This window comes from Lampetra fluviatilis, chromosome 2 (assembly GCF_964198595.1).
Source record: "Lampetra fluviatilis chromosome 2, kcLamFluv1.1, whole genome shotgun sequence".
Taxonomy (NCBI): domain Eukaryota; kingdom Metazoa; phylum Chordata; class Hyperoartia; order Petromyzontiformes; family Petromyzontidae; genus Lampetra; species Lampetra fluviatilis.
The window spans coordinates 32,143,534-32,170,735 of record NC_136276.1 but is presented as its reverse complement, the minus strand read 5'-3'; the positions used below and the strand labels follow the sequence as shown (position 1 = coordinate 32,170,735).

The 27,202-nt window shown below is 45.4% G+C and overlaps 4 protein-coding genes across 4 annotated transcripts in view; 2 read left to right on the top strand and 2 right to left on the bottom strand.

Annotated features, from left to right (window-relative positions):
• LOC144938673 (uncharacterized) overlaps window positions 1–1,139 on the top strand; it is a 55,790-nt gene extending 54,651 nt beyond the window's left edge. Inside the window, exon 27 of the mRNA XM_078866637.1 lies at window positions 1,022–1,139. Coding sequence (XP_078722763.1) covers window positions 1,022–1,139 — 118 coding nt within the window. The remainder of the gene's footprint in view (window positions 1–1,021) is intronic.
• Window positions 1,088–5,191, top strand: LOC144938499 (uncharacterized). Its single transcript, XM_078866374.1, has 5 exons — window positions 1,088–1,168; window positions 1,960–2,014; window positions 2,332–2,520; window positions 3,016–3,093; window positions 3,831–5,191. The coding sequence occupies exons 2-5, from the start codon at window positions 1,999–2,001 to the stop codon at window positions 4,016–4,018; spliced, it is 471 nt and encodes a 156-aa protein (XP_078722500.1). The 5' UTR covers window positions 1,088–1,168; window positions 1,960–1,998; the 3' UTR covers window positions 4,019–5,191.
• Window positions 5,192–6,662: 1,471 nt separating this feature from the next.
• LOC144947009 (uncharacterized) lies at window positions 6,663–7,811 on the bottom strand. Its single transcript, XM_078876129.1, has one exon. It carries the CDS (start codon window positions 7,809–7,811, stop codon window positions 6,663–6,665), a length of 1,149 nt encoding a protein of 382 aa, XP_078732255.1.
• Window positions 7,812–18,392: 10,581 nt separating this feature from the next.
• Window positions 18,393–26,844, bottom strand: LOC144938493 (uncharacterized). The gene is made up of 8 exons (XM_078866361.1): window positions 26,779–26,844; window positions 26,511–26,546; window positions 25,535–25,579; window positions 24,483–24,662; window positions 22,372–22,438; window positions 21,129–21,314; window positions 20,014–20,091; window positions 18,393–19,532 (listed from the first exon to the last, which is right to left on the bottom strand). The coding sequence occupies exons 1-8, from the start codon at window positions 26,779–26,781 to the stop codon at window positions 19,342–19,344; spliced, it is 786 nt and encodes a 261-aa protein (XP_078722487.1). The 5' UTR covers window positions 26,782–26,844; the 3' UTR covers window positions 18,393–19,341.
• Window positions 26,845–27,202: the final 358 nt, after the last annotated feature.

Genomic DNA, 27,202 nt, shown 5'->3' with positions numbered 1-27,202 from the left:
AAATGCATTGCATTAACTACAAATTGTCCAGGAGAGGGCAGTAGAGTAATGAATTCTTGAAACTATGTGTGCAGGACATTGAAGGTTATCAGCACATGTGCACCAAAGTACTCCCACGTGGACGCTCATTCAATGAGACTTTCCAAACATCTCAATGTAGCAGGATCATCCTGATAAAAAGGGTCATGAGACTTAAATGAGACTTTCCTGGTTAAAAGAGCATTCATATTATTACTATGACCATAATAAATAATTGTGCAAAACCCTCATGTTATCAAGACATTAGCTACATGTCCTCACGTGGGATAAAAAAATAAATCCAAAGTGGTTTCGCGATTGAAACCCTCATCTCTGGTTTATGGTCCTGGGCCAGTGGTGGAAATTTCACATTTCTATGGCGAGTAAATGCAGGACCCTCAAGAAAAACAGCTGTGAGACACAGCGCATCTTTCCTGGATAGTGCATGGATAAACCCTTTTGTATCCCCAAGGAAAGCCTTACTAAGACTCATTGCTTTTATTCAGGTGGGCACTACATTGGGATGTTTGCCCAGTGATGTTTTTTTTTTAAGATTGTGGGAAGACACCATTGTCTGCATGCATGTCTTGGACATCTCGGAGCCCAGTGAATTAGGAAATTTGCCTAAATGTATAAAGTCATCTTTTACACTGTGATATAATTCAGAGTAATAAACGACATTACACGTCGTAAATTTACATTGCAATGGGCAAACACGTAAAGAACGTCACTCAAAATAAAAATAACTGCGTTTACCACAAGTGATGAAGACTTGAAAACCAATTTCCTTAGAACTGATTTTTGTGTTCAGTTTGTTGTCCTTCCCCCCGCACCTCCAATTCGCATGGTTGTATACGCACGGTGCGAAAGAAGTTCAACATACATACAAGATACGTACAAGACTTGAATTTAACTCTTGGAGGGGGCACCGACTCCTCTGCCCTCCCCTTATAATCCTTGCCCCCTCTGCTGCTGCTGCTGCTGCCCTTGTCTCACCCCACAGATTGGAATCCCCGGGGAGCAGGGCCCACGCGGACCCAATGGCCTTCGGGGTGTCCCAGGCCTGGACGGGCCGCCGGGCCCTCCCGGTCCCCGCGGCCTGCAGGGAGACCGTGGAGTGACGGGCCTGCCGGGACGACAAGGAGATGCTGTGAGTGCCTCGGGGGCCAGCCTTGCCCTCGTCTTCAGCCTCGTCGTTATCTGTGTTCACCAATGGTTCTCGGTTGAGTTTAGTTTTGCTGATTTCATCCACAGTGGCTCATAGTCTGGCGGCAAACAACAATGGACAAAATTAAAAATATATGTCACGTGTGTAGAAAAAGTGAACAAAACTCAGGATTATTCTAAATGGTATGTCATTTTTTTGTTAGATTTAGTTAGTTTAAACATCCTCCATTATGTCATAAGTGAGCTTGTTCCAATCATTGGCTGTACAATACGTACAATAGTATATTCCTGCCTCACAATGGATAATTTTTAAAGATTTAATAGTCATGGTTGGTCCATTATACTTACGTGAGATGGATGGTGAATGCACCTATCAAGTTCAGTCCAAGCCTACTCTTTGGTATCGAGTCTATGTGTACATTTTAGTTTGGCTGTTGGTTGCAACAATTTGTATCACAAAAGTGATGACGTGATGATAATGATGAGAGTAATGATATGGTGAGTCTGATGATGACAAATATGAATATTACTTCATGTTATGATGGCAAAATTAACCATATATACAATATAATAATTATATAAATGTTTGGGCTACAGGACAGAGTCCAGCTTGTATCCCACACGTCCTAAATCGAGGCCCAGCGACACAAACATCGATGTGTTTGTACCGCACCGATTGATGACCAGAAGTCTACGATGGCTTGTGTCGCTGGCTGTGTTAAGGGCAACTTCGTAAAACTGATGACGCTGAACATTTTATTTCGACTGTGGCAGGGTAAAGAACCAGGAGACCAGCACATCAGGGACGTCTGCATGAGGATACTCCAGGGTGAGACAATCAAGCCAAATAATTTCTGGAAAGCCAATCTTTATTGTATTTTTAACATTCATTTTCTTCTCAGCCTTGTTATAACTGTGCCGTCACCATCATGTCTTGAGATGAAGTATCATTTAGAACCCTCGCAAAACGGAGAAACCCTGTGAAACAGCACCTTCGTGATAGCCTTGTGTTATAAGAATGGCGCCAACTACCAAATTGTTCCCAACTATGAATTCGTCGTCTTTCATATTTTTGGCATTTATCCTGTATATTCTCGAGTTGGCTTGTGTAGATTTTAATTCCTCCGTTCCTTTAACTTTTTGTAGAGCAACTGGCACAGCTGGCCGCCAGCATCCGGAGACCGGAGGCGGGTGGCATGGGCCCTCCTGGCCGCCCGGGGCCCCCCGGTCCTTCCGGCTCTCCGGGCTCAAGCGGCCTTCCTGGGCAGCCTGGCACGCGTGGCCTTCCTGGTCTGAAGGGCCCCCCCGGCGTCATCGGCAACACTGGGCCCAAGGGTACGCACTTGCCTCGGTTGTCTGCCACCCGGCTGAAGCTTCATTAGTCAGAATAATTGTTAAAAACTTTAAAACCACATCCACGTATTCCATCGAAGCGCTCCGATGCCACCACTGCATTCATATTGACATAAACCAGTGGTAATCTCGCTGCAGCGTTATGATAGAGTGCCAGACAGTAATAACACATTGTGTTTTTCATTTACAAAGCATCAAACTCGGTGGTATGCACAACCATTTCACGAGGGGAGAATGATGTGTATTATTATTGTGTTGACTGGATGACTGGTGTTATTACGATGTTATTACAATGCAACTGACAAAACTGGGACTTTTAATGTCCCCGCAAGACTTGATTTATTTTAAAAGAACCAGGAAGACAGATGTCCGAGGAGAGCTACCTCATAGAGAGGGATGATCCTGGGAAAACCCAGGACACAGTTGGCAACCCTACCCCATTGCTAATGTCTCGACTGTGCGTGGATTCCTTCACAGGCGACCAAGGAGACAAAGGAGACAAGGGGGAGACAGGACGTGGACCTCGAGGAATGCAGGGACCACCAGGGCCTCAAGGTGAGGCACCACTCCCTGCTCCTGATGGATTGAGGGTTCTGAACTTCTCAGTAATGAATCGGGAGAAATGAATGACTCCGTTTTTGTTGTTATATTATCAGAAACATTTCCCACTCTTTTCTCGCATTACTCCCCCTTTGAATTTTCCTCCAATTGACTATTTTCCCAAGTTCTGATAACCTTGCTCATTTGAAGCAGTGCGCTAGGTCTTATCTGCTGTCCTCTCATTAGTGATGATGGTGGCTTTGGCTTTGGAACTCCCTCGCATCGTCTCACATCTCAAGTGCCTATAACCTCGTACATTCAAGAAACAGGCTCGATATTGTCTACCTGTCCTCCCATTAGTTACCTCTGCTGACGGCCGGTGGTGATGGTCCTGAGGACATGGTGGTGCGGCAATGAATTTAAGAATTGTGTTCGTGGCTTTTAAATTGGATATTTTTTTTAATGGATACCAATTTTTTTATTTTATACTTTACAACATTATTGTGTTGGATGTAATGATGCATTGAAAGGCAGATTTATGCGAGAAAGGTGCCATAGTTTAATAAAAAAAAAATTTATTGACTTAACTCGCTGACCACTTGGCAATACTGGACTTTGGGCCTGTGGTCAGCAAACGTGATTCTTTTTTTAAAGGTCCATTTGTTCAGAATGAAAGGTCATAGTCGGCTCCTCCGGTCCATGGACCCCGGTGCAGTTGGTAAATCGGCATTGACCACTTTCCGCGTGCCCAGGGGAGCCGGGACGGCCTGGATACGGCAAGGACGGGCGCGACGGGGAGCGAGGCCCTCCAGGACAGCCGGGGGAGGTTGGGCGGCCAGGGTCCCCGGGCCCCTTTGGGCCACCCGGATTCTGCGATCCAGTTTCCTGCATCGGGCCGGCCGCCTACCAGGGCGTCGCGTCGGACACGAAAGGACCGTGAAGACGGCAAGTGGCGTAACCACCATCATCAACGCAACAACCACCGCCGCCGCCGCCATCATCATCTTCTCTCCTTTCCGAAAAAGGGCCACTCGGCCGACATCAGTGGTGGCCCCGTTACCGATGGATGTGTGCGTCGTTGTCCTCGTCGCCATCATCGTTGACAAAAAAAAATTACGTGCAAATAAAATGAAGGATAAGACCCTTGATTGTTGTTAAAGCAAAAACAAAGTTGGTATTGTTGTTTCAATACCGTCGGCAGATGGTGTTAGTTGTTGAATAATGTGCACATTTGTAATGTGACAATTTTGATTTTTTTTCCCCTTCTGTTCGGCAATGCTTTATCAGCCTGTGTGATGTCTGTCAACTTTGACGTGCTTTTATTGTTATGGTATTATGATCCCATTTAAATGATTTTATTTGGGTTCGCCCACTATCCCATTCTTGTTTCATACTTCATTGCCTCGTATGCACATATGTACACCTTGACAACTAACGCCGTCTCCTTGACAATGGTTTTTTAAAGTATTTTTTTTGTAATTGATTAAAGTGTACCAGTCTTCTGATTATGACCTGAGTGGTGAAATCGTAATTATGCATTATCTACTATACTTGATAACGGTTTTTTTTCCCCCCCCAAAAAGTTAAGAGGTGCTACATTTTACGGTGCGGCTGAAGTACGTGAACACTTAGCCAGACTTTTTTTTTGTTCTCCGAGAACTGTCCTCGAAACTTGCATCCTTAACCTCTTCAGTCGTTGAGAAAGTACTATCAGGAGTGCTGCATGGTCTGTTATTTAGCTGCCTGGACATTTTTGGAAGTTGTACCACACAAGTCCTGAATTTGCCACTCAGATTGCCACTGCACCCCCCCCACCCACTTCTCTCTTCCTGCAACCAAACCGAAAATCTCCCCAGCGAAACCACAACACCACACTCATGGCCAAGCCAAGCTACTGTGTGGGCATTAAGCCCGCGTGTCCACACTCTGGAGATCTGAATTGTATACACGAGCCAAAAGCAATATATACTCGTCATGGCCCACCCACACTTGAAAAACGTGCACACGCATCGCAAACGCACGCGCGCACACAAGCATTCCTTTTGAACTTGGTGCTTTGAAACGAAAATAATCACAGCAAGTGTGTTTCGGTAACTGAAGATGTAAATTAAGAAAAAAATAAAAACTACATTTTTCCATTCATTTGCCTAGAAGTGTACATATAAATATCACGTGCAGTCTTCGGGAAGTTTTGTTGTTGTGCTTTTATGTATTTTGGTTTACGCAAAAACAAAAGGCATGGTTCAGAGTTTACCGATAAAACATTGAGAGCAACATTTGATGTGAAGTCAAGTTGCACTTGACGTTTGTACTCTAGGGGCGACGTTCAATAAAACATGGCTGAGTACACAACTGAGAGCTGACATCGGCATTTCAACCACAAACGCGTTCAAAACACACACACACACACACAGGCCTGACATTGCATTTGTTGAATCGTGTCTTGAGTATTGATCACAAAGCCTTCAAGTATTGTCGAGGACCATGACCGTCACTGGGTTTCCATTTAGAAGTCAGGAGAAAGGACGAAACCAGTGAAGTCCAGCGTGGAAATGGAGTGACAAGATGAGCTCGTGTGCAGATGCTCGATGGATTGTTCCATCGCGTGACCGTGACGGCTATGACTTTGGGAGGCCTTCATCCAGCAGTGGCTAGATCACGGATGATGACCAATCACAAATGTCTACTTGGAAACCAAATTGTATATGTCCTGGTCTTGAGTGAGATACATTGTTTGATGGAGATTTTATAATTATTGTTATTGTTATTGTGCTTGCTTACTCAGGAAAGCCTCAATGAGTCTCGGGACTCATTTTCTGGAGGGTCCTGCAAAAAATGATTAAGAAATAATTTAAATCGGTGAAATACATTTTCCAAAAATCTTCCGATATTAAAATGAAAATGACTCCAGAAAAGTTACTCGGAAACCCAGCGATTTATTTACACTTCAGAACAAACTCGTGTACCTGTGCGTCTCAATCTTTCGGTCTCAATTTAAATTGACGCTGAAGAAAATACATGTTAGTAAACACATGTACTGGTAATGTTTTGCACGCAAAAATGCCCAGTCAAGAATATACACTCCCCATCAACAGTGAAGCAAGTCGTCACCCTCCATGGACTGTGACGCTAAACCTGCTGGAAATGTTAAAGCCCACTACAGGTTACTTAGTAAAGTTATAAACCCTTCTTAATAAGGCGTGTCTTTCACTCAAGAGTTATATTCTGCCATCAAATACACTCAGATGTTAAACTCAGTTGAACACGATAGCTTTCGCGACCAATATCATCCATAATAGAGTTTTTTTGGGTTGGATCGTGATCTAACCCAAAAAAATCTCTATTATAGATGTTAAATCTTGACTTAAAGCTTTCGTGACTGCAGGAATTCATATTCTTGGGTCTTTGGGTAAAGTCACTTAGATAGGTTCAAAGAAAATGATCAAAAATAACAGAAAACGACGACGTTTTGATCGCAACGCAAGCGGTCGTCTTCAGGAAGACGACAATTCTTGAGTCTTTCGCAAGCAGTCTTCAGGAAAACGACCGCTTGCGAAAGAACCAAGAATATAGATGTTAAACTTCTAACTTGGTTTCAGCTTAGAGTGAGTCTCGGGCTTGTGAGTAGAGTAGTGGTTCGGCTTGTTAGGGGGTCTCAGGTTTGAGCTAAAGTTCGGCTTCAAGTAATGATTCGAGTTGAGGTTAGCCATAGAATTCGGGTCGTGATTACGGTTATGCTTTGGATCATGGTTGGAGTTCACTTCAACTTTGGAGGCCTGCTTAAGTTTTGAGCTCGGGTCAAGTCCCAGACTCCGCTGACGCTTCAAGTCGAGGTTCGCCCCCGGGCCGGCAGTCCCCACGACCTCAGTCGAGTCCCTCAGCGCAAAGTATCGTCCAATGGCCTCCACACCACGGCGACAGACGTCCAGAGGAGGCTCCACCATGGGATTGCCGTCCACGTCGGCGCCGCTCGAACCCCACCGCAGGCCGCGCATCTCCCCAAATCCCCTGGGCAGGCTGCGCAGGCGGTTGCTGCCCAACCACAGGGTCCTCAGCGTGGTGAGAGAGCACAGCTCATCCGGCAGCTCCCGAATCGAGTTGTAGAGCAGCAACAGAGTCTCCAGCTTGGCCATGGAGCCGATGGCGCTCGGCAGGCGCTCGATGCAGTTGTCGCTTGCGTCGAGAAAGCGGAGGGCCTTGAGCTGGCACAGTTCGGCGGGCAGCACCGGGCCCAGCTTATTGTTGGCCAGGTGCACGCTCCTCAGCTTCCGCAGGCCGCCCAGACCCCGCGGGAGGGCGGCGAGCGCGTTGTTGCTGAGGCTCACGCGCTCCAGGTTGGCCAGCAGCGACACCTCGGAGGGCAGCTCCTTGAGCTCGTTGGTGTCGAGGCAGAGGACGCGCAGGTTGCGCAAGCGGCACACGTCGGCGGGCAGCGAGCGCAGCGTGTAGTGGATGCAGCTCTCCCGCTCGGGGCTCAGGTCCAGCACCTCCAGCTCGGAGAGAGAAAAGAGCTCCGCGGGGAGCGACAGCAGCTCTCGGCCCGACAGCTTGAGGCGCTTGCCTTCGAACAGCGGGTGCTTGTCCATGCGCAGACGCAAGCGTCGTTCCGCCGCAGTCGCGTCACGTGCGTTGGAGTGGCCCTGACTTTGACCTTGACTGCGGTGACCCTGACCGTGTTCGTGACCTTGATCGTGACCCGGATCCTGCCCGGGCTGACCCGGCCACTTGCTCATGGTGAGGTAGTAGCAGCGGCTTTTGCTCAGCTATTTTATATTGATACTGAATCAAACCGCCTCATTTAATCGGAGCCGTTTTGGTACTACTTTATCTGGTAGTGGATTGATCATTGTTGATGATGATTAATGATTGATTAACATTTGTACTAATGTGTTGAACGATTGAATGAGATGCAAATTTTTCTATTGTATGTAAGAATAATACTGTACCCTGTATTTATCCAAGAAAGCCTTGCCAAGTCTCAAGACAACTAATGAGGAGAATCTTTGAAATTCATGTTTTTGCTTTTTGCATGAATCTCAATTAAATACCGTGGCTCAAATACCAAAATCCGGTGTCAAAATGTTCAAGACAGAAACACGTTGAACAACTTTAATACAGCGCAGTGGTAATGAACAGAATGTTGTTCAACTAGTAAATTATCTCACAGAGCCTCAAGACTCCTTCGCAGGAGGATGCTGTATTGGGACGTTTGGTCAATTCCATCGACGATTAATTTGCATAAACAAAACTAAATAATGCGACTGTGGCATGCATTCCGATATACATGTTTAATATATTGACACTAAAATTAATTCTGAGTCCAGAATCATTGCTGGTCACTCGGCGAAAGTTTAAGTCTGTAGTGCTATGGATTATTTTTAATACAGATTATTACACGAAACTGGTGTGATGTTATAATACAGTTCAATATGCTAAGTGGTGTGATGTTACAATATAGTTAATTACAACTGATGTGATGTTAAAATAGAGTATGAATACACCAACTGCTCCGATGTTAGTCAGAGTTACATATGCTAACTAGTATGCATTGTATGATCCGAACTAATATTCTCAGTGGTATGATATGATGATATAATACGCTAACCGATAAGACATTTTGTTTAGTTAGATCGCGTAAATATAAATGTGTCGTTAAACCCGCCACCACCCGACACAACCAATGAGTAAGGTTGGTCACGTAAACAAAACATGCCAATTCGTCACTAGCACAGCACACCGATGCGTTGGAGAGTAAACCCACAACACTTACAATTCGAGTACGACGTTTCGCCGGTAATTACAACAAACACCATCAGGCGACAGCTAAACCAGTATCCATTGTACAATAGCGACCTCTAATCTAAGTGCCGCATGGTTGTATAAGATCACAATGTACCTTGTCCCGGGAAGAGTTGCCTGCCTCGCTTGAGGTTGGTGTTGCAAGCCGACTGACGACGTCTCCATGGCAACGTAAACACACCAAGACGGACGCCGTGGCGATGACGATCACGGTGGGGGTGCTGGTGGTGGTGGTGCTGGTGGTGCTGGTGGTGGTGGTGATGCTGGTGGTGGCGATCCCAGTGGTGGTGGTGCTGGTGGTGATGCTGGTGGTGGTGCTGGTGGTGGTGCTGGTGGTGGTGATGCTGGTGGTGGTGATGCTGGTGGTGGTGCTGGTGGTGCTGGTGGTGCTGGTGGTGATGCTGGTGGTGGTGCTGGTGGTGGTGATGCTGGTGGTGGTGCTGCTGGTGGTGCTGGTGGTGATGCTAGTGCGGTGCTGGTGGTGGTGATGCTGGTGGTGCTGGTGGTGATGCTGGTGGTGGTGCTAGTGGGGTGCTGGTGGTGGTGATGCTGGTGGTGGTGCTGGTGGTGCTCGTGGTGGTGCTGGTGGTGATGCTAGTGGTGATGCTGGTGCTGGTGATGGTGGTGCTGGTGATGCTGGTGGTGGTGGTGGTGGTGCTGGTGGTGCTCGTGGTGGTGCTGGTGGTGGTCGTGATGCTGGTGGTGGTGCTGGTGGTGGTCGTGATGCTGGTGGTGGTGATGCTGGTGGTGGTGGTGCTGGTGGTGGTCGTGATGCTGGTGCTGGTCGTGATGCTGGTGGTGGTGGTGCTGGTGGTGGTCGTGATGCTGGTGGTGGTGGTGCTGGTGGTGGTCGTGATGCTGGTGCTGGTCGTGATGCTGGTGGTGGTGGTGCTGGTGGTGGTCGTGATGCTGGTGGTGGTGGTGCTGGTGGTGGTCGTGATGCTGGTGGTGGTGGTGCTGGTGGTGGTCGTGATGCTGGTGCTGGTCGTGATGCTGGTGGTGGTGGTGCTGGTGGTGGTCGTGATGCTGGTGGTGGTGGTGCTGGTGGTGGTCGTGATGCTGGTGCTGGTCGTGATGCTGGTGGTGGTGGTGCTGGTGGTGGTCGTGATGCTGGTGGTGGTGGTGCTGGTGGTGCTGGTGGTGGTCGTGATGCTGGTGCTGGTCGTGATGCTGGTGGTGGTGGTGCTGGTGGTGGTCGTGATGCTGGTGGTGGTGGTGCTGGTGGTGGTCGTGATGCTGGTGCTGGTCGTGATGCTGGTGGTGGTGGTGCTGGTGGTGGTCGTGATGCTGGTGGTGGTGGTGCTGGTGGTGCTGGTGGTGGTCGTGATGCTGGTGCTGGTCGTGATGCTGGTGGTGGTGGTGCTGGTGGTGGTCGTGATGCTGGTGGTGGTGGTGCTGGTGGTGGTGGTGATGCTGGTGGTGGTGGTGCTGGTGGTGGTCGTGATGCTGGTGGTGGTGGTGCTGGTGGTGGTGCTGGTGGTGCTGGTGGTGCTGATGAGCGCCCATGAAGACCAGAACGGTAGCGCTACGCTGCGCTACGAACCTGGTCGTTCAAGCAAATGTCATCTCTCACAATTGCTGAGGAACCACACATACAAGCTGGAAAAGCAGGAGCCAGGCAGGGATTCGGTGCCAACAATTGCCCAAGCTCTGCGATCCTCTCTATATATTAAGATGAATTCAGCTAATTAATGAGTTTATACTTGGTCGAATAACCCCTACGAGCCGCACGGCCTGGATAATATAGGCCCTCGTCCAATAATGGATTTACAAAAGAGGCAGCATGTTGGATTCCAAGTTTGAAATGACGTATCGGCGGTTTTGGAGTGGTTTATATTTGGGACAACACGCGCTGTGAAATTTCAGCAAAGTCAAGAAGTCACTCAGGCTGGACCGCACGCTTCATTACTTCGTATACTTTATTATTTAGTATTTCTCGCTAAATAAAATACATTTAGGAACATGAAAGTATACAGAACGTATCAAAACAATTCTAAATCATTCAAAATCACGATGGACGGCAACATACAATTATCACGTACCTCGTCTTCAAATAACAAAAAAGAAAATAGACATTGATCGTGATTCTTCAAAGCACCGTTTTATAACAGCTGATGAAATACAGCATGTCGCATATCCGACCGTGACTGTCTGCCCTGATCAGTTAACTGCCCCACACCCAGAATGGTGTAAATATGTTAGAGAACAGTTCAAATATCCGCCTATACCTCCGTCTCCTCGTAAGGTATATGACGGAATGTAATTAATTAAGAAAGATGTGTTGTCTATACGCAGGCGATATGGGCACAGCAGGTCTATCATGATAAACACTTCTGCAAGACACAATGCATTGTTACGATTTCCATCACTTCCATTCAAGAATGATTTTTTTCTTTTACAAGTTGGTAGCAACAGAAGCCACGTGAACCTATTCACACAGAAGGGACAGTATATGAAAGGACAATCTTCGATTCTTACGTGCGTGATTCGACGCATGGATGGTGAGAGTAAGAATCGATCTCATTCTATGGATTCATGAATCATGACACCCCTGATGATGTAATATAATCTGCTCGTTATCAATTGTAAAACACCAGATGGTCGGGTCCATTAAAGGTCAAAATTAATAACTTGAGAGAAAAAAACATTTTCATATTAAATGTTAATTGAGCTTTAAGTAATGCTCCATGATTAATTACACTTTTTATTCATTCATGAGAATTAGTGTGGTTATATAACTGGCGATATAATTGCGTTTGTTTTTTTATTCTCACAAGTTTAATTGTGCGGTCATATGTGTTGGAAAGCCAATGGGCTCGATTCACATTGTTGGCGAACAGTGGCCACGTTTCCACCTTCACAAAATGGGGCAAATCGTTTTGTCAGGATTAGAGTCTGGCCATAAAAATACACAACTTCAACCAGATATTAACCCACCATCGTGAGTTGGTCAGTCTTCAGCAACTGTCTGTCATGTGAGAACGATCGAAACATATCACGGTTGTGATTTCAATTTTGTTCAAATGGCACAATTTTCCAAAAAATATATAACAAGAAAAGGGGCATGCACCAGCTGCGCTCATGTATTAAATTATATTTCATATGTGAATTCTCAAATGGCCAAAACAAACTACATATACTGATTTGCACAAGTTTTGGCAATGGAATAAAAAAAAGTAAAACCAAAGTTGGGCCATATGTGAATTGAGCTCTTAAAATATAATTTGTGATACTATTTCTAAAAACCTTGTCTTTTATAAAGGACATAATCAGACGGATCGTGACTCATGGTTCAACCAATGAATAATTTAATAAATAATCACCTTTATTTAGAACTGGGTAAAGTTAAAACCCATGGATGATGTGTAATTGCTTCATCTTAATTTTTCTAGTCACAAAAATACTTAAAAAATATTGAGCATACAAATTAAAACAACAGGAACGAATGGTTGCGTTTTTAAACCATAATGCCAAATACATTATAGTGTTGGAAAATATCAATTCTTAACAAGCATGTGCTGCCATGCATACAGGCGTGGTAGAAACATCTTAACGTTTTTAACTCAGTTAAATTGATTGCCAGTAAAACATTCCACTATCAAACCTTAACCAGCAGAGTATACCAACCCACATTCTAGATGACGATACACACCGAGAGATTTCAAGGAATCATGAAAATAAAGGAATGTATAAAAACAACAACAGTAAGATCAACATGCTGAATGAAACTACCAAATAGTTAATGTGCTCAGAGTGAAATGCAATCTGAAACTGCTCCAAATATATGCTTTTTAAAGTTATAGGACGATCATGTGTGTGTGTGTGTGTGTTAGGGATGTTCCAGATTGTTGTAATTAAGCGAAAACAATTCGAACATCTGGCCTAGACACAACATTTTAGATTATCTGAATTTTTGTTGGTTTTGGATCGATAAATTAAAGAAACATGGCACCACGGGAAATGATGGCACAGGAAATGACCTTACTTTCCTGCTTCTGCCAAAAGTGGCGTTGGGATGATGTCACTTCTGTTAGCACGAAGACCTGTTACATTATTACATGTAAATCATCTGAAAATACCTGTTTCCAAATCATCTGAAATCGGCCTTAAAATTCAAAAATGTGGAATCGAAATGAAAAAAATTCAAATCCAAAACCCATCCCAAGTGTGCGGTGCCTGTGATTAGAGGTACGGTTATGCTGTATACGCATTGACGTGCATCAGGACTATGGAGATACAGGTGGGCAAGCAACGGTGGTGCTGACTACCCCAACTCCTTGTGTGCTGCAGCAGCTGCAGCCTTATGTATGGCTATGTGGGAAATTGTTTGTACGTGTGTGTGTATGTGCAGTCTATTTGTGTTCGTAGCACCACATCAAATAAAATCACTTCCAACAACACATGTTCATAAATACAGAACAACAAACACTGTAAAAACATACAGTGCACAGTTACACTCACCAATTGCCTTCATGTGAATCTTATCACAAAAAAGTACCCTGTGTAACTCTTTAAAATGTATACAAATAAAGAAATCCAACCAGAAAGTAATATCAACACATCAAAAAATAAAGAAAGGTAATTCAAATACCATTTTAAGAGATTGGATCTCACAAATATCTCACCCCACTAATGTTCGATATATACACACACACACCGCAAGAGAGGCGGTACAGTATCATGTTATATAAGGCTATCTGACAAAGGCCAAGACAATTGCACAACCAGAATAACACGCACTTTTGCCGCAGGCAATTGGTCAATAGCGCTTATTTACATATAACAAGAATACAAAAATACTTTAAATGTAGTGAAAAATATTATTTAACTGGTACTCATTGCACTGTGGCCTTTCAGCAGTGTGTCCCGAAGGTGACTGAGGGTAGGGTTCACTTCATCACAAGAGAGTGGGAGAGTAGAGATGTAATTCTAAAAATCACCTATATTGTGATACAATCAAACAAGATGATGGTGCAGCAATACAATTATTTTCTCACACTACTGCCGGCCTGGCCACACTTTGTGCCACCACACGCGATCTGCTGCTCATGTAGACTGGTGTTTCCATTTCAACTATCATGCCAGCCACGCCAGGAGACCAATAGAATTGGTGACATCTACTAGATTGCAGTTCCAGTACGTCTATTACACCTCAGGAGCATCCCTAAAATGTCACACAAAAAATTTGAGCTGCGATCATCATCTCCCTATTGGTCCGAATTCAGTTGTAGTTGTACCGATATATTAAGAGATTAAAAGATGTTCTCCCTAAAAACCAAAGAGATCGAGGACGAGCAACATGCCACCAAAAATCAGCAAAACTAAATCTGCTTTCCAAGATGCAAGCTTCATGGCAAACTTACAATATATATTGAAAACTCATCCCAATACTATCGATGTACGAGTCATCTGTTTATTTATTTTAAACTGGAATACCCAAAGTAGTAAGGATATGTACACAACTGCACCCATGGGCGCCGGAGGGGCCCAGGTTCTGGGCTATGAAGAGAGGGGTGGGAAATTTGACAGAGGGTCCAACTTCCTTGCTTGCACCAGGGCTGATGGGAATCACTCACGACTTACTCTCTCACCAAAGGTGCTACTTTCTCAACAGATGCCACCTCCCGCACTGACCTCACACTGATGACTGCAGGTGGATTTGAGTCTACCAATGTTACCTAATGCTTAAGTCACATATCCGTGCGGTCTGCTTTATCTGGGTTTCGAAGGTGAGCGGTGGTGCAGTTGTTGCGCGCATAGCACTACGAACCTGGCAACCCGAGCTCTGTTTCCAGCCATGACTCACATCGCTGGCGAGTGACCCACCACGCGAACACGCACTGACCGGCATGGTGAAGTATGGTTAAATAATTCCCACAACCGTCACAGCAAGGGAAGGCCTTCGTCAAGGAGTGGAGACAAAGGTTAACAATTTATGATTATTTCATGTGTTTTGGAAGGAAGTCTTCTCACGTAGCATATTTTGTCAGAAAAATGTACGATTGTTAATCAACAAATGACAATAAAAACAACCCCATAGCTAAAAAACTGTTTTAAAAAATATATACATCATAAACAATGACTACAAACACCTTTAAATCGAAGATTGTGGTGACTCACTCTACTGAAAATATTAAATTACTATGCTGGCCAGAAAATGTGATCTATTTATCAGAAACACAAAAAAAATTGATGTAACAATAAAGAAAACAATGAACTCACAGCCTTTGTATTGCCAGGTACGGTCTCTTTTCCAATCAATTTCACGCTTACGGAGATAATTCCAGCCAATTAGAGATGTATTATCGTGCCTGGATGCCCCCAGTGCAATTGCACTGTCTGCACACCCGATAGCATTTAAGCATTTTAGCAGTGAGTCTCCAAGAATGTGAACACTGATGCATTGGCAAATAACACCTTGATATATAGAGAACTGCAGAAGTTTGCAGGGGTGGAGGGGATTTGGTGCCAGGTGCACTGACTGTCTGCAGCCTTCCCCGCTTGTCAGCGGTTCTTCCTCGCGCCTCTCAAGTCGTTCCCTTCGAAAGCGAGCGATTACTGTGCGGCAGCGGAGCATTACGAGGTTGAGATTGAGGGAGATTTCCTTACGATTGCTTCGTCTCACGCGGTGATGCCAGTAGCAACAACGACCAGAATCAAATTGGAAAAGAGACAACAGAAAATGCCCCCCCCCCCCCATTGGATTTGAGGAATGTGCCATCACATCCAAATCGACATACTGCTAGAAACAAACAGCCCAAAACTGGTGCATTGGATGGGGTGGCACTTTGGTTAACTTCGAGAAATATGATCTTCTTTGCTGACACGACACACACACGCACGCGCGCGCAGAAAAGAAGAACACGAAATTAGGTTATTAAAAAAAACAGTAAATAAAGAAGAGTGGCCGGAAAAAAATAATCCCGACCGGCAGGATTTGAGGTACTTTAAGGATCGCACTTAAACTTTACCGGACGACTGCACCGCAAATCGCGAGCGCAATGACAACAATAAAAAATATATATAAACTGGAAACCATTTCTAGTTTTCCGTGATTTGAAACGCGATGGTTAAACAGTACCGCAATATTCAAATATCCCGTGACGCTGGAGGTGTAATTGTACACCCCGCCCAAAAAAATATAACTAAGATAACCAAGAGATTCAACAGTAGATCAGCGTAGGTATTTTTTTTGTACGCAGAAAATAAACCTTAGTGCACGGAGTTTGACGATAACCACTCGTGTGAAAAATAACGTTTTTTTCTTTCAAAAGCGCAACTAAAGCTATTTATTTATCAAAATGTAGTTAATTAAAACTGGCCTCGATAATGCGCTTTAACATTTGAAAAGGTTTAGATAAAAATGATGGCACTAAACTATTTAATTGATTTAATTTGTGTTTTACGCTAAAAAGGGAAACGTTTTGTTTAGAACAAAAGTAATTTGATGGTTGTCCTTGGGAGAAAAAACTACAACTGGATAACCCACATATTCGTTTAAAAGGACAATCCTTGCTTGCTTGCTTCATTTGATCACTTTAACAATCCACTTGATACAGTTATTATCGTATCATCGCCCCACAGATGACCGCACAACGAACTTATCAATTCATTGTTTTCATCCACTTAATCCACCTTTAATTTGAACAAGAGTCCGACTTTCTAGACAAAAAAGATTGCGTGGGTTATCACGTTTTTTTGTTTCTCTTACACCCCCCCCCAACCCCCTTTCATTTGCGCGGTCGCCTCGTGTTGGCGAAGCCACGTGCGAGCATCCTGCTGCATCTTGCGCGTCCGTGCTGACAAGGAGGTCCCAACGAGGGGTTTGGAGAGGTTCAACGCAAGGGTTTTTCCCCCCATGGCATCCTGCGAGGAGTAGCCACTAGACCTAGTGGTAACGACAAAGACAATGGCATCACTGGGCAACTGGGGACTACAGGAGCCTTTGAAATTGAAATCGGGTTGCCCCCCCCCCCACCTTCACTTGCATGGGCCAGTGAGGGTGAAATTAATTTAAGCAATAAACGTACAAGGTGTACATATCGGTATTACCATCCATCGTGAAGGAATTATAATACGACAGCAGTTTGAGCGAAGTTGAAAAAACCACTAAGATAAAGCCAAAGATACTCCATATAATTTTGATTTGAAGCATTCGTGACTGCAGGAATCCATACTCTTTGGTTCTTTCGGTAAAGTCACATAGGTAGAAAAATCATAGATCACGACGTTTTTTTCTTGCTGTGGTTGTCCCACCTGAAGACGATTGCTTGTGTTGCGATCGAAACGTCGTGATCTATTATTTTTCTACCTACGTGACTTTACCGAAGAACCAAAGAGTATATACTCCATATAGTATTTTAACAGATTGTCGGGGCAAGTGCTCTTCACAAGAACTTTTGAGGCCGGCACGGCGGACGAGTTGATGTTTAAACACCGAACTAGGTACTCATTTAAGGCTGAGTCGACCCTAGCGGAGGTCAGATATTCGTCACCGTTGTTGGACATGAGAGCGGGAATCAATCTCGATAAAACTACACACACACGTATTTGGTGGTGTGAATCGTCGATGTGCCCACCATGGCTTTGGTGACAAACACCACATTGAGTTTTGAGTCCTGGCTGGGTATTTGCCAGCATCTCGGCTCTGATTGTTTCGAACACGTATCTTATGCGCTGCTGAAGATCATTCAAGATTTCCGGTGTTAAAAATGTGAGGTATGGGAGGAACGGGCCTTCCAACATTTCAACCACGCATTTCGAACTGCCGTCTATGTATAATCACGTAATTATGGCAACATTAATGGACACGCATTATTATCACCTTATTTTATCTATTTTGTCGTTCACTCTGCCTGAAACTCCTCCTCGTCCAAATTTGCCAGTGATACCAATGCACAGTGTGAGTGTACGCCAGGCTGACAATGCTTTACCATGGCCACCAATAACAGGCCATCTCGTACGAACATTAACATGCAATTGTGAATTAACGAAGAGAATGAGATGAAATAAGAGTACGGCAGAATTTGCAACTATGCCACATCTTTCTGTCCTCTTTTTCTTTTTTATATGTAGCCATTGTTTGCAGAAGCGACCTTGCCACAAATGAAAGCTCAACAAAAATGTCGAGGAAAAAACCAGAGGACCCGGAGAGAAATCCACACGACCGCGGGGAGAGAGAGACATGCAAACTCCAAATATGCAGGCATCAGGGTCGGGATCAAACCCACAGCCTCTTGTACACCAGGCGAGGTAGTTAACATCTCGCCACCGTGGCGCCCTGACAAAGTGTTGATGCCCAAAATGTTACGTTATCTTGTACAAACGTACTCTCCAGATTAGAAGGCGCACCTTTACCCCCTGTATTATAAAGCTAAAGTAGTTGGTGCGTCTTATAATCCAGTAGGTGCTGACCACATTTGAATATCTTTATTGACACGGGCACAATTTTGGGGTGCGTCTTACTTTTTGGAACATCTTGTAAATCAGCAGAATGTGGTATTTTATGATCCATTTTTTGTTTTGCGTGAGGTCAAGCGGTAATTTTACGCCAAAATTCTCGTAATTAACCCTCCAGCACCTGCCAAAATTGTCAGCTTTGCCAATATATTGATCAAATTCTGACCAATAAAGCTCCTCTTCACCGGTGGAATAAGACTGTTCTCAACTGGATTCAACGTCAACGTACGATGGGGAAAAGTACGTCTCGCAATAATATTATCTTCATGGCTGTGTTATCAACGACGTTGGCTGTAAAGCATTCTCAAATCCGCGCCTCTCCGTCACTGCGAACGCTAAATCCCTGCAGTCTTATGCAAAAGCAACAAACGGTCGCCAACTTTTTTGCCCAAACGTAAAGTGTCCTCACGCGGCGATCATTCAGGGCGTGGAGCAGCCACAGCGTGGGATCGTAAACATCCTCCACCGCTAGGCCGCAACGTCAGCGTTGCCACCTGTCCTGGTTTATCCAGGATCGTGCTCTTATTGAGGTAGCTCTCCTGCCAAATCCCATAGTCCTTCCATGACGTTATTTGCGTAATAATATAACAACACACCACCGAAGATAATACAATTACAGGTAGGTCTCCCCTCTCACAGTATTGAGAGATATTATTATTCCCATGATGTGTCCTGTTTTTTTTTGGTACCTAAGAGGTGAAAAGCATTGGAATGGTTTCCACGAGTCTGGCAACCAAGGGGAAGACCTCAGAGCAGATGATGGGAGGGGTGGGATGCTGTTAGGGCAGGTCGTCTCGGATGTCGCGCGCCTACTGTGCAGCAGCCGCGGAATCTGCTCGAGAGAGTAGAAAGGGTTGGCGAGGTTTGGTGGCATCAAAGGCCTTGGCCATGACAACACCTCGATCAGTCATGATCAGAGGGGGCAACCCTTACGTGATTTCGCATCAACCCCCCCCCCCCCTCCCGTGCCCAACATATCCGCGGATCTCGCCTCCTCGTCTCCCGTCAGGGCCTATCCGCGTCTCGCCGGTCGCGGTACGCAAGCAGGGCCGCTTGCTGGCACGTCGTCGGGTCACAGCGGCCGGCCCGGCCTGGAGGCCCCTGCGGCCCTGGCATCCCCGCTATGCCGAACCTGCCTGGAGGCCCTGCGGGGCCTGGGCTGCCATCCTTGGCCTGCCCGGGGCTGCCCGGTGTGCCTGCAGAGAAAGCACGTAATTTTGCAAAATTACATTTCTTTTTTGTGCACACACAATCTGTGCATGTATCGCATGTATGGTGAGCTTAAGAATCGATATTTGCTGAATCAATACATTATTATGCCCCTATAAGGTACACTCTGGTGGTCTCTGTTTGTGTCATTGTTAACATCTATTTGTCAATCAATTGCTGAATGAATACCACCCACGCTCTGTAAGTCGTGAGGATTTTTAAAATCATACTTGAACACGCTGGTCATGGGAACTGGTCTTGAGCCACCCCTCTTCACCAACCCTCACTGACCAGCGTGAAGTAAGGTCAAACAACCCCCCATGACTAACACGGCCAATGGAAGGAGGCCTTCATCCAGCAGCGGATTGACAAAGGGAGGTACATTATTCATCATCATCATCATTATTATTATATACATTTTACACAAATTCACAATTGACTCGCTGAGTAAAATCGTGTCTATCGCACCTGGTTGTCCTGGAACTCCGCGTTCCCCTTTGATCGCGATTCCAGGGTCCCCTCGTTGACCCTTGGGGCCCCTATCGCCTGCGATCGCCAGCACACAGCACGTGCCCAGGGGGGGAGGGGGGGGGGGGCGAGAGTGCCGTTTGCAAGTCTCACTTTGGGGAGGGGGTAAAAGTCAAACACTGCGTGCCAACGATGGCATTTCTACCTGGGTTATTTCAATGTTAAGCCAGGATACTTTAATGAACTAATCGTGATATTGTAGAACCTCGATATTGTTATTAAGTCATGATAGAAGTGTTATAACAACATTTTTCCAGCAATTAAATGGCACTGACATATAGTTGTGAAATTTGTCGGAAAATTGTCATTTATTGCTTAATCATTGCATCTGAAATATTAGTACTATCACGACCAAAAAACAATGCTATTTACTTATGAAGGCCTCATGGAATCGTGGGGGAAGGGGTGGGTGGGGTCCTGTATTGGGTTGTTTGGTGCATGTGCTGGCAGCTTCTTCAGATTCTAAAGGAACTCGCAGTGCACTTTTTCAATTCCTCCCAGCACGGGGAGCGAAACGTCGGACATCGTGCCGAACAACACCAGGTGCAGCCCGGAAGCAAACGTCGAAGAGCAGGGCTCGTTGGTAACATCAGCAATGGGAATCATCGGTTCTAGATTTAAAGCTTTCGTGACTGCAAGGATTCATATTCTTAGGGGTTTTTTTCGGTAAAGTCATGTAGGTAAAAAATGTAAATTAATAAAAGTAAAATAAAACAAAATAAAAAATCACGACGTTTCGGAAGCAACAGAAGCCTCCGTCTTCAGATGGAACCGTCACAGCCACGACAGCTGTATCAAGTAAAGCCACGACAACTGTATCAAGTAAATGAGAGATCTCTCATTTGAGAGATCTCTCATTTACTTGATACAGCTGTCGTGGCTGTGACAGTTCCACATGAAGACGGAGGCTTGTGTTGCTTCCGAAACGTCGTGATTTTTTATTTTATTCTATTTTACTTTTATTAATTTACATTTTTTACCTACGTGACTTTACCGAAAAAAAACCTAAGGGAATCATCGGCATTGCGGAGGGACATAGTGCGGACGACACCTACCTTGAGGACCCTGTATGCCGGGAGAGCCCTGGGACCCCATTGATCCCTGTGGACCTGGTTCCCCGAGCATGCCTGGTCGACCGGGCGTGCCATCCCTTCCCGGTGGGCCAGGAGGCCCTGGTCTCCCCGGGGATGTGACGATGGCTGCAGGCGACTGGATGTGTGCCATCACCCTCGTGAGTCGATCTGCAGCAGCAGCGGCAGCATCACGAGCGCACGGTAGAACAGGGACACGTGATTAAACCAGGCGATCAGGTGTAGGGACGCATGACGTCCAACATCAGGTTCAGGATTGGAACGCAGTCAATATGATCGTGAACTATCATCATCGTCAGCTGTAATCTAACGACTGCAAGATGAAGAAGGCCTCTCCAAGCCGTCGCCATTGCTCATGGTCACGTGATAATCCACCTCGTTCGCGCACAAGGAGCTGATCCCATCACGTGAGTTCCTCTCGGATGGGTTGCCTCCTTTGACTGCCACTCCATCGTCAGTCTCGACCACCGGCCGTCATCTCATCTAGCACCGTGTCCTGCCCAAGGCCACTTACTTTTTTAAACATTACAACTCGCTTTTGCAGTATGACGCGTGCGTGTGTTAGCCTTTTGGTTTCTCGGGGTAATTACAAGCATGCACCTCTTCAGGTGCCTTTGCAAAATTTCAATCGGTGCATATTTCTTACAAGGACACTGGCAAAGAAGATGCAACAAAATCTTCAAAGTGCTGATCACAAGAACAGCCCTTTATTTCTCTGTTCAAGCATCACAGTTGCAATGTTTTTGATGGAGGCTCCTGCCCATGAATTCATTGTTAAAGGTTTTTTTTTTTATTCACAAGTTGTGGAGCATAGGCCAGATTTTCACGAAGTAGCCAGAAACAGAGATCGGAGCACACAGTAGGCATGCAATGATTCCCATCCTTCCAGTGATTCGATTAACTACGATGATACGGCGTAGAGATTCGATTCAAGAATAAGCAGCAGAGGTGGGACAAAGTCATTGTTATGCAAGTCCAAGTCGAGTCGCAAGTCATCAAATTCATGACTCGAGTCTGACTCGAGTCCAAGTCACATGACTCGAGTCCACATCTCATAGGTGGGACAAAGTCATTGTTATGCAAGTCCAAGTCGAGTCGCAAGTCATCAAATTCATGACTCGAGTCTGACTCGAGTCCAAGTCACATGACTCGAGTCCACACCTCTGATAAGCAGTAAATAAAAATTCTACGCCACTTCTCTACGAACCTTCTAATATCCTCGTGACCTCTTCTCTTATCAGACGCTTCATCTCGTCAAGGGGAAAAGCGTCGCCCTGGTGAAATATTCAAAATGTAAAACAAGAGAGACAGTGAGTACATTCATGTAACGATGGCCTTGGCCATGCAATGATCATATTGGAGGAATAGTACAATGCTGGTTATCCGACCATCACACATCCGCCCAGACCAATTATGCCCAATGCAGTGCTGCATTTTTGCGTGGCGTAACTGTTATTTTATACAGGCGTTCACATATCTCATCTTTTCACATATCTGCCTGTATCTCAGTCTCAGGTGAGATGTTGACTACCTCGCCTGGTATACAGGAGGTCATGGGTTCGATCCCGAACCTGATCGCTGCTGTATATTTGGAGTTTGCGTGTTCTAACCGTGGTCTCGTGGATTTTCCTCTGGGTCCTTCAATTTTTCCTTTCAAATTTAAAATCAATGTGCGTTTAGATTATTTGGCTATACATTTTCACATAATAAACCACTTTGTTGAGCTATCATTTGTGATAGCTAGGTTGCTTCTGAAACAGAGCTATATTTTACCAGGCAAGGCCCACAAGAGCTATACAGCTCAGTGGGCCTTACCTGGTAAAATAAAAAATAGTTTAGTTGATAGATTTAGAGTTGCATGTGTGACGTCGTACTGAAAAAGGAAAGGTTGGTGTTGACACACCAAACCAGCTTCTCGTTTTTAAGGCTGAGCCTATCCAGGAGAGTCCCAGTTCATGTTTAAATGTCAGTTTCCACTGGCGTTGTGGATGGTTGGAAAATATACTGGGGTTTATGGGATTGTAGGATGGTGCAGTGACCACTATGCCACCGCTCTCCTCCGACATGCTGAGACGACAGCGATATCCATTTAAGCCTGAGAGACCAAATTAGTGTGCTGTGAGCACATATATAGGCCAGTACCATGCACGGCTGCATTTGTCTCCCGAGTGATGATATTCACACCACACACACACTGCACCGGGTACTCATTGAAACTCGAGTAGACCAAGGTTAGGCCCAGGACCGGTTCAGATGTCACTTGCCACAGATTTTAGCCATGGCCAGGAATTGAACTTAAATGACTACTAACTACCCTGCCACCATTCCCCACAGCCACACCCACAAGAGGCAAAATCCTCCACATAGCCTACAGAGGCCGTCGAAGCAAATGCTGTGAGCAAACACCAATTAAGGTCGACACAGTACAGGAAGGTGGTGGTGTGGTCGGAACCCCACCTGGTTGCCACACACATAAACCACATAAACCGCACGCCAACATACAAGGAAAACGGCAGGAGAAAGCAATATGATGAAAGTATACATAATCCATAATATAAGTTTTGGGTTTGATCGCGTGAATATAAATGTGTTGTTAAACCTGCCACCACCCGATACAGCCAATTAGTAAGGTTTGTCACGTAAACAAAACATCTAAATTTGTTACTAGTTCAGCGAACCGGTGCGTTGGAGAGTAAACCCACAACATTTACGATTCGAGTACAGTGATGTTTCGCCAGTAAATTACAACCAGCATCATCAGGTGGACAGCCAGAGTTGTGGAGAAATCCTCCTGCTTTGGTGTTAAATAGAGGGATAGATGTGATGTCTTCACTTGTCAGCCAATCAGGTGCGAATGCCACAGAGGGGGTGATGCACGCAAATAAAAAAAATATGGATATCGATTACCGGTTGGGTTATTATGAAATAATAAATAATAATCTCGATTTAAAGATTTCGTGACTGCAGGGATTCATCATCTTGGTTCTTTCGGTAAAGTCACGTAGAATGGAAATAATAAAATAATAAAAATAAAACATAATAAAATAATTCTCATGACGTTTCGGCCACAACGCAAGCGGCCGTCCTCAGGTGGAGAACAGGTCTGTCGAGAAGACAGAGTCTGAATATAAATGTGTTCTCGGCAGACCTGTTCTCCACCTGAGGACGGCTGCTTGCGTTGTGGCCGAAACGTCGTGAGAATTATATTATTTTATTATTTTATTAATTCCATTCTACGTGACTTTACCGAAAGAACCAAATTTTGTTTTAATAAATTCACGTATATTCAAAATGAGTGAGAAAACAAAGAGGCTTCACCTTGGGTCCATGCGGCCCGATGGGCCCCATCAACCCCGGCAGGCCGGGAGAGCCCCTCTCGCCGGGGATACCGTACGGCCCCATCGGTCCGGTGATGCCCTTCACCCCTGGGGGCCCCGGCTCGCCGGATCGGCCCTTGTCTCCCTGTAGTCCCTGGTCGCCCTGAATCCCGGGCTCCCCCTGGAAGAGTAGGCCACCAATATGGAACACAGAGAGCAATCGATTCAACGAATGAGTGGCTTTTACACTTGATTTAATCGACAATACATTTGTACAATTCCGTCAAAATGAAGCAATGTATCCATGTCCTTGTCTTTTGGTGGAAGGAGGGTGGAGTGGGGTGGGGCAATGGGTCGGGGTTCATGTCATTCTTCTTTTGTATGGGGTTTGAATGAAGCAACACGGCTACAATTGCTTTTTTAATATTGTGAGTCATCCCACAGCATCCGGGGTGATAGCCGAGTTGAGAAGTCCACTCGTTCCCCCAGGATATGCTCGTTGTATTGGGCAGTCACCACTGATACGCGCCTGATGGTTTGCACCTCACCACAATGTCACAGTTTGGCGAGTACTTGATATTCCGTTCATGGCGAAAGTATGCACGCCTTCTTGGTTTTGTTCTACTCCGCCTGATGTTCCGACACGTTGCCGTGATATCATGACGATTACCGCGATCAATTTCGCATCACTTTTGTAACGGCGTTACTAATCGGTATTGTTTTGTTTTCATGCTTTTGCTGAACTTCTTCAACAGCATTCCATTAATCGTAAGCTTGCCGTAAGTCTTACAATCATTCTATCTTGTTCGATATACATTGCTTATAAAGCACATGTTGCCAACGACACCTCATATAGATGGACAAAGGATAGCGTCAGATCACTGCCAAGCAACCGTTTTCTCTACAGAATGCTTCTTTGCGCACTTTCCACATGGACATAATACAAAAGGCATCATTGCTTTAGTCGTCCAAGTGTTCTGAAATGCTGCCATCGTTGAATGTTTTATCTTGAAGATGTTATTGTTGGTGCCGAGTGGATGTATAAACACTCACGCGTTCTCCCTTCTGCCCACGGTCGCCCTTCCCTCCAGGCTGGCCCTGTAACAAGGAAATGCGTACGTAAGTGGAAATCCGTTCTGTATCTACCACGTAAAAGTATATCTTAGCTCATGGGCATATTGGATTTCAGACCAGTATTATCTAGCCGCAGCGTGTATTTCAGTAAGCAAATCTATGAACAGGTTTTGGCTTTCTGAGTCTCATCAGGCTTGTTAAAATAAATACTGTTGGGTTACCAGATGTTATTGGCAAGAGCTCTCCATCTAAGCAATGGGGGCCTTTTCCATATAAGAAAAATAGAGATCCATGAAAGACTCGCTAAACCTCAAGAATCTTTTTCAGAATGATCCATTACTAGGATATTTGTCCAACTTTACTCATGAGTATATTTTACATCGAACAAACCCGGAGAACATGAAAAAAAAAGGATAACACTCAAAGTTCCGCACAAATGGGTTCTCGGACACACTTGCTGTACTGCCATCCCCTAGCCACCTCACAGCACCCTTTCCTCCAAAGTGCTGGATTACGGGCATTCACCACCGCATGTACGTATCTACGTTGAACTTCTTTCGCACCGTACGTAGCCAATCGTACTAATCGGAGGTGTGGGGGAAGAACAACAAACTAAATACAAAAAGCAATTACAAACAAATACATTTTAAATCTAGATTAAAAAGTGCATAGCTCCAGTGGCTTCCTAAAATCGGAAGAGCATTCCAGACGGCCGCAGAAGCGCACATGAAAGCGGGCAATGAGGTGACTGTCTTTCTTCGATGGATAGACAAGCGTGGAAGCCGATCCGTATTTCTCTATGCACCAGATGTATGTATGTTGAACTTCTGAGTGATGCTATGAAACCTGTAACCATATTACAGGTTACAGGTTTCATACCATCGCGTCGCTTACGGTTTCATTACAAACGACAACACTCTGCTTAACGCTTTCAATCTCCCGCGTTCACACTCACCTCTCTACCCGGCTCCCCAGCTCTCCCCACAGGTCCCTTAAAAGAGAGAGCGAGACACGCAGATTAAACACGTTTTACTTTGAAAGCATAGTCACTGCCCGCCCTCACCTCCCCCCACACATCGCCCACTTCCCCGATCCCCCGACTTCTCCCCACAGTTTATTTCTTTAGCGGCGAACTAATAGAAATGCAGACTGCGTACACAGCCTTTGATTGCGATACCATAATTATGGGGCAATTTTATCAGGCACTAAAATGGGCATCCCACCATAGGCCCCGGGGGTCCTCTTGATCCTGGGAATCCAACGTCTCCCGCGGAGCCCTGGTCTCCCTTCGCGCCCTAGTTAGAGAAGAGAGGCAGAGAGAGAGGTCACCACCATCAACAGCATCTACCCCGACGTCATGTAAAAAAAGCTTTGTAATTTACCCTCAATGTTAACCCAATTGTGCTATCGGCGTCACGCCACGACATGAATAATCCACTCAGATCTCTCGCAGAGAAGTGGCATCGTTTGTGTAAAAGGGCAAAGGCCCCGTGGAAGCAGATATGACAGAGCTACCTCTGAGATTCCTTCAAGGACCACAGGTCCACACAGTAGAAGGCAGAACTTTGCCACGCGCTTTGCATATGATCGTAATGTTTGTTACACGGTAGTCAAAGCGGTATAGCCTCACAGCTGGCAAATGACTGA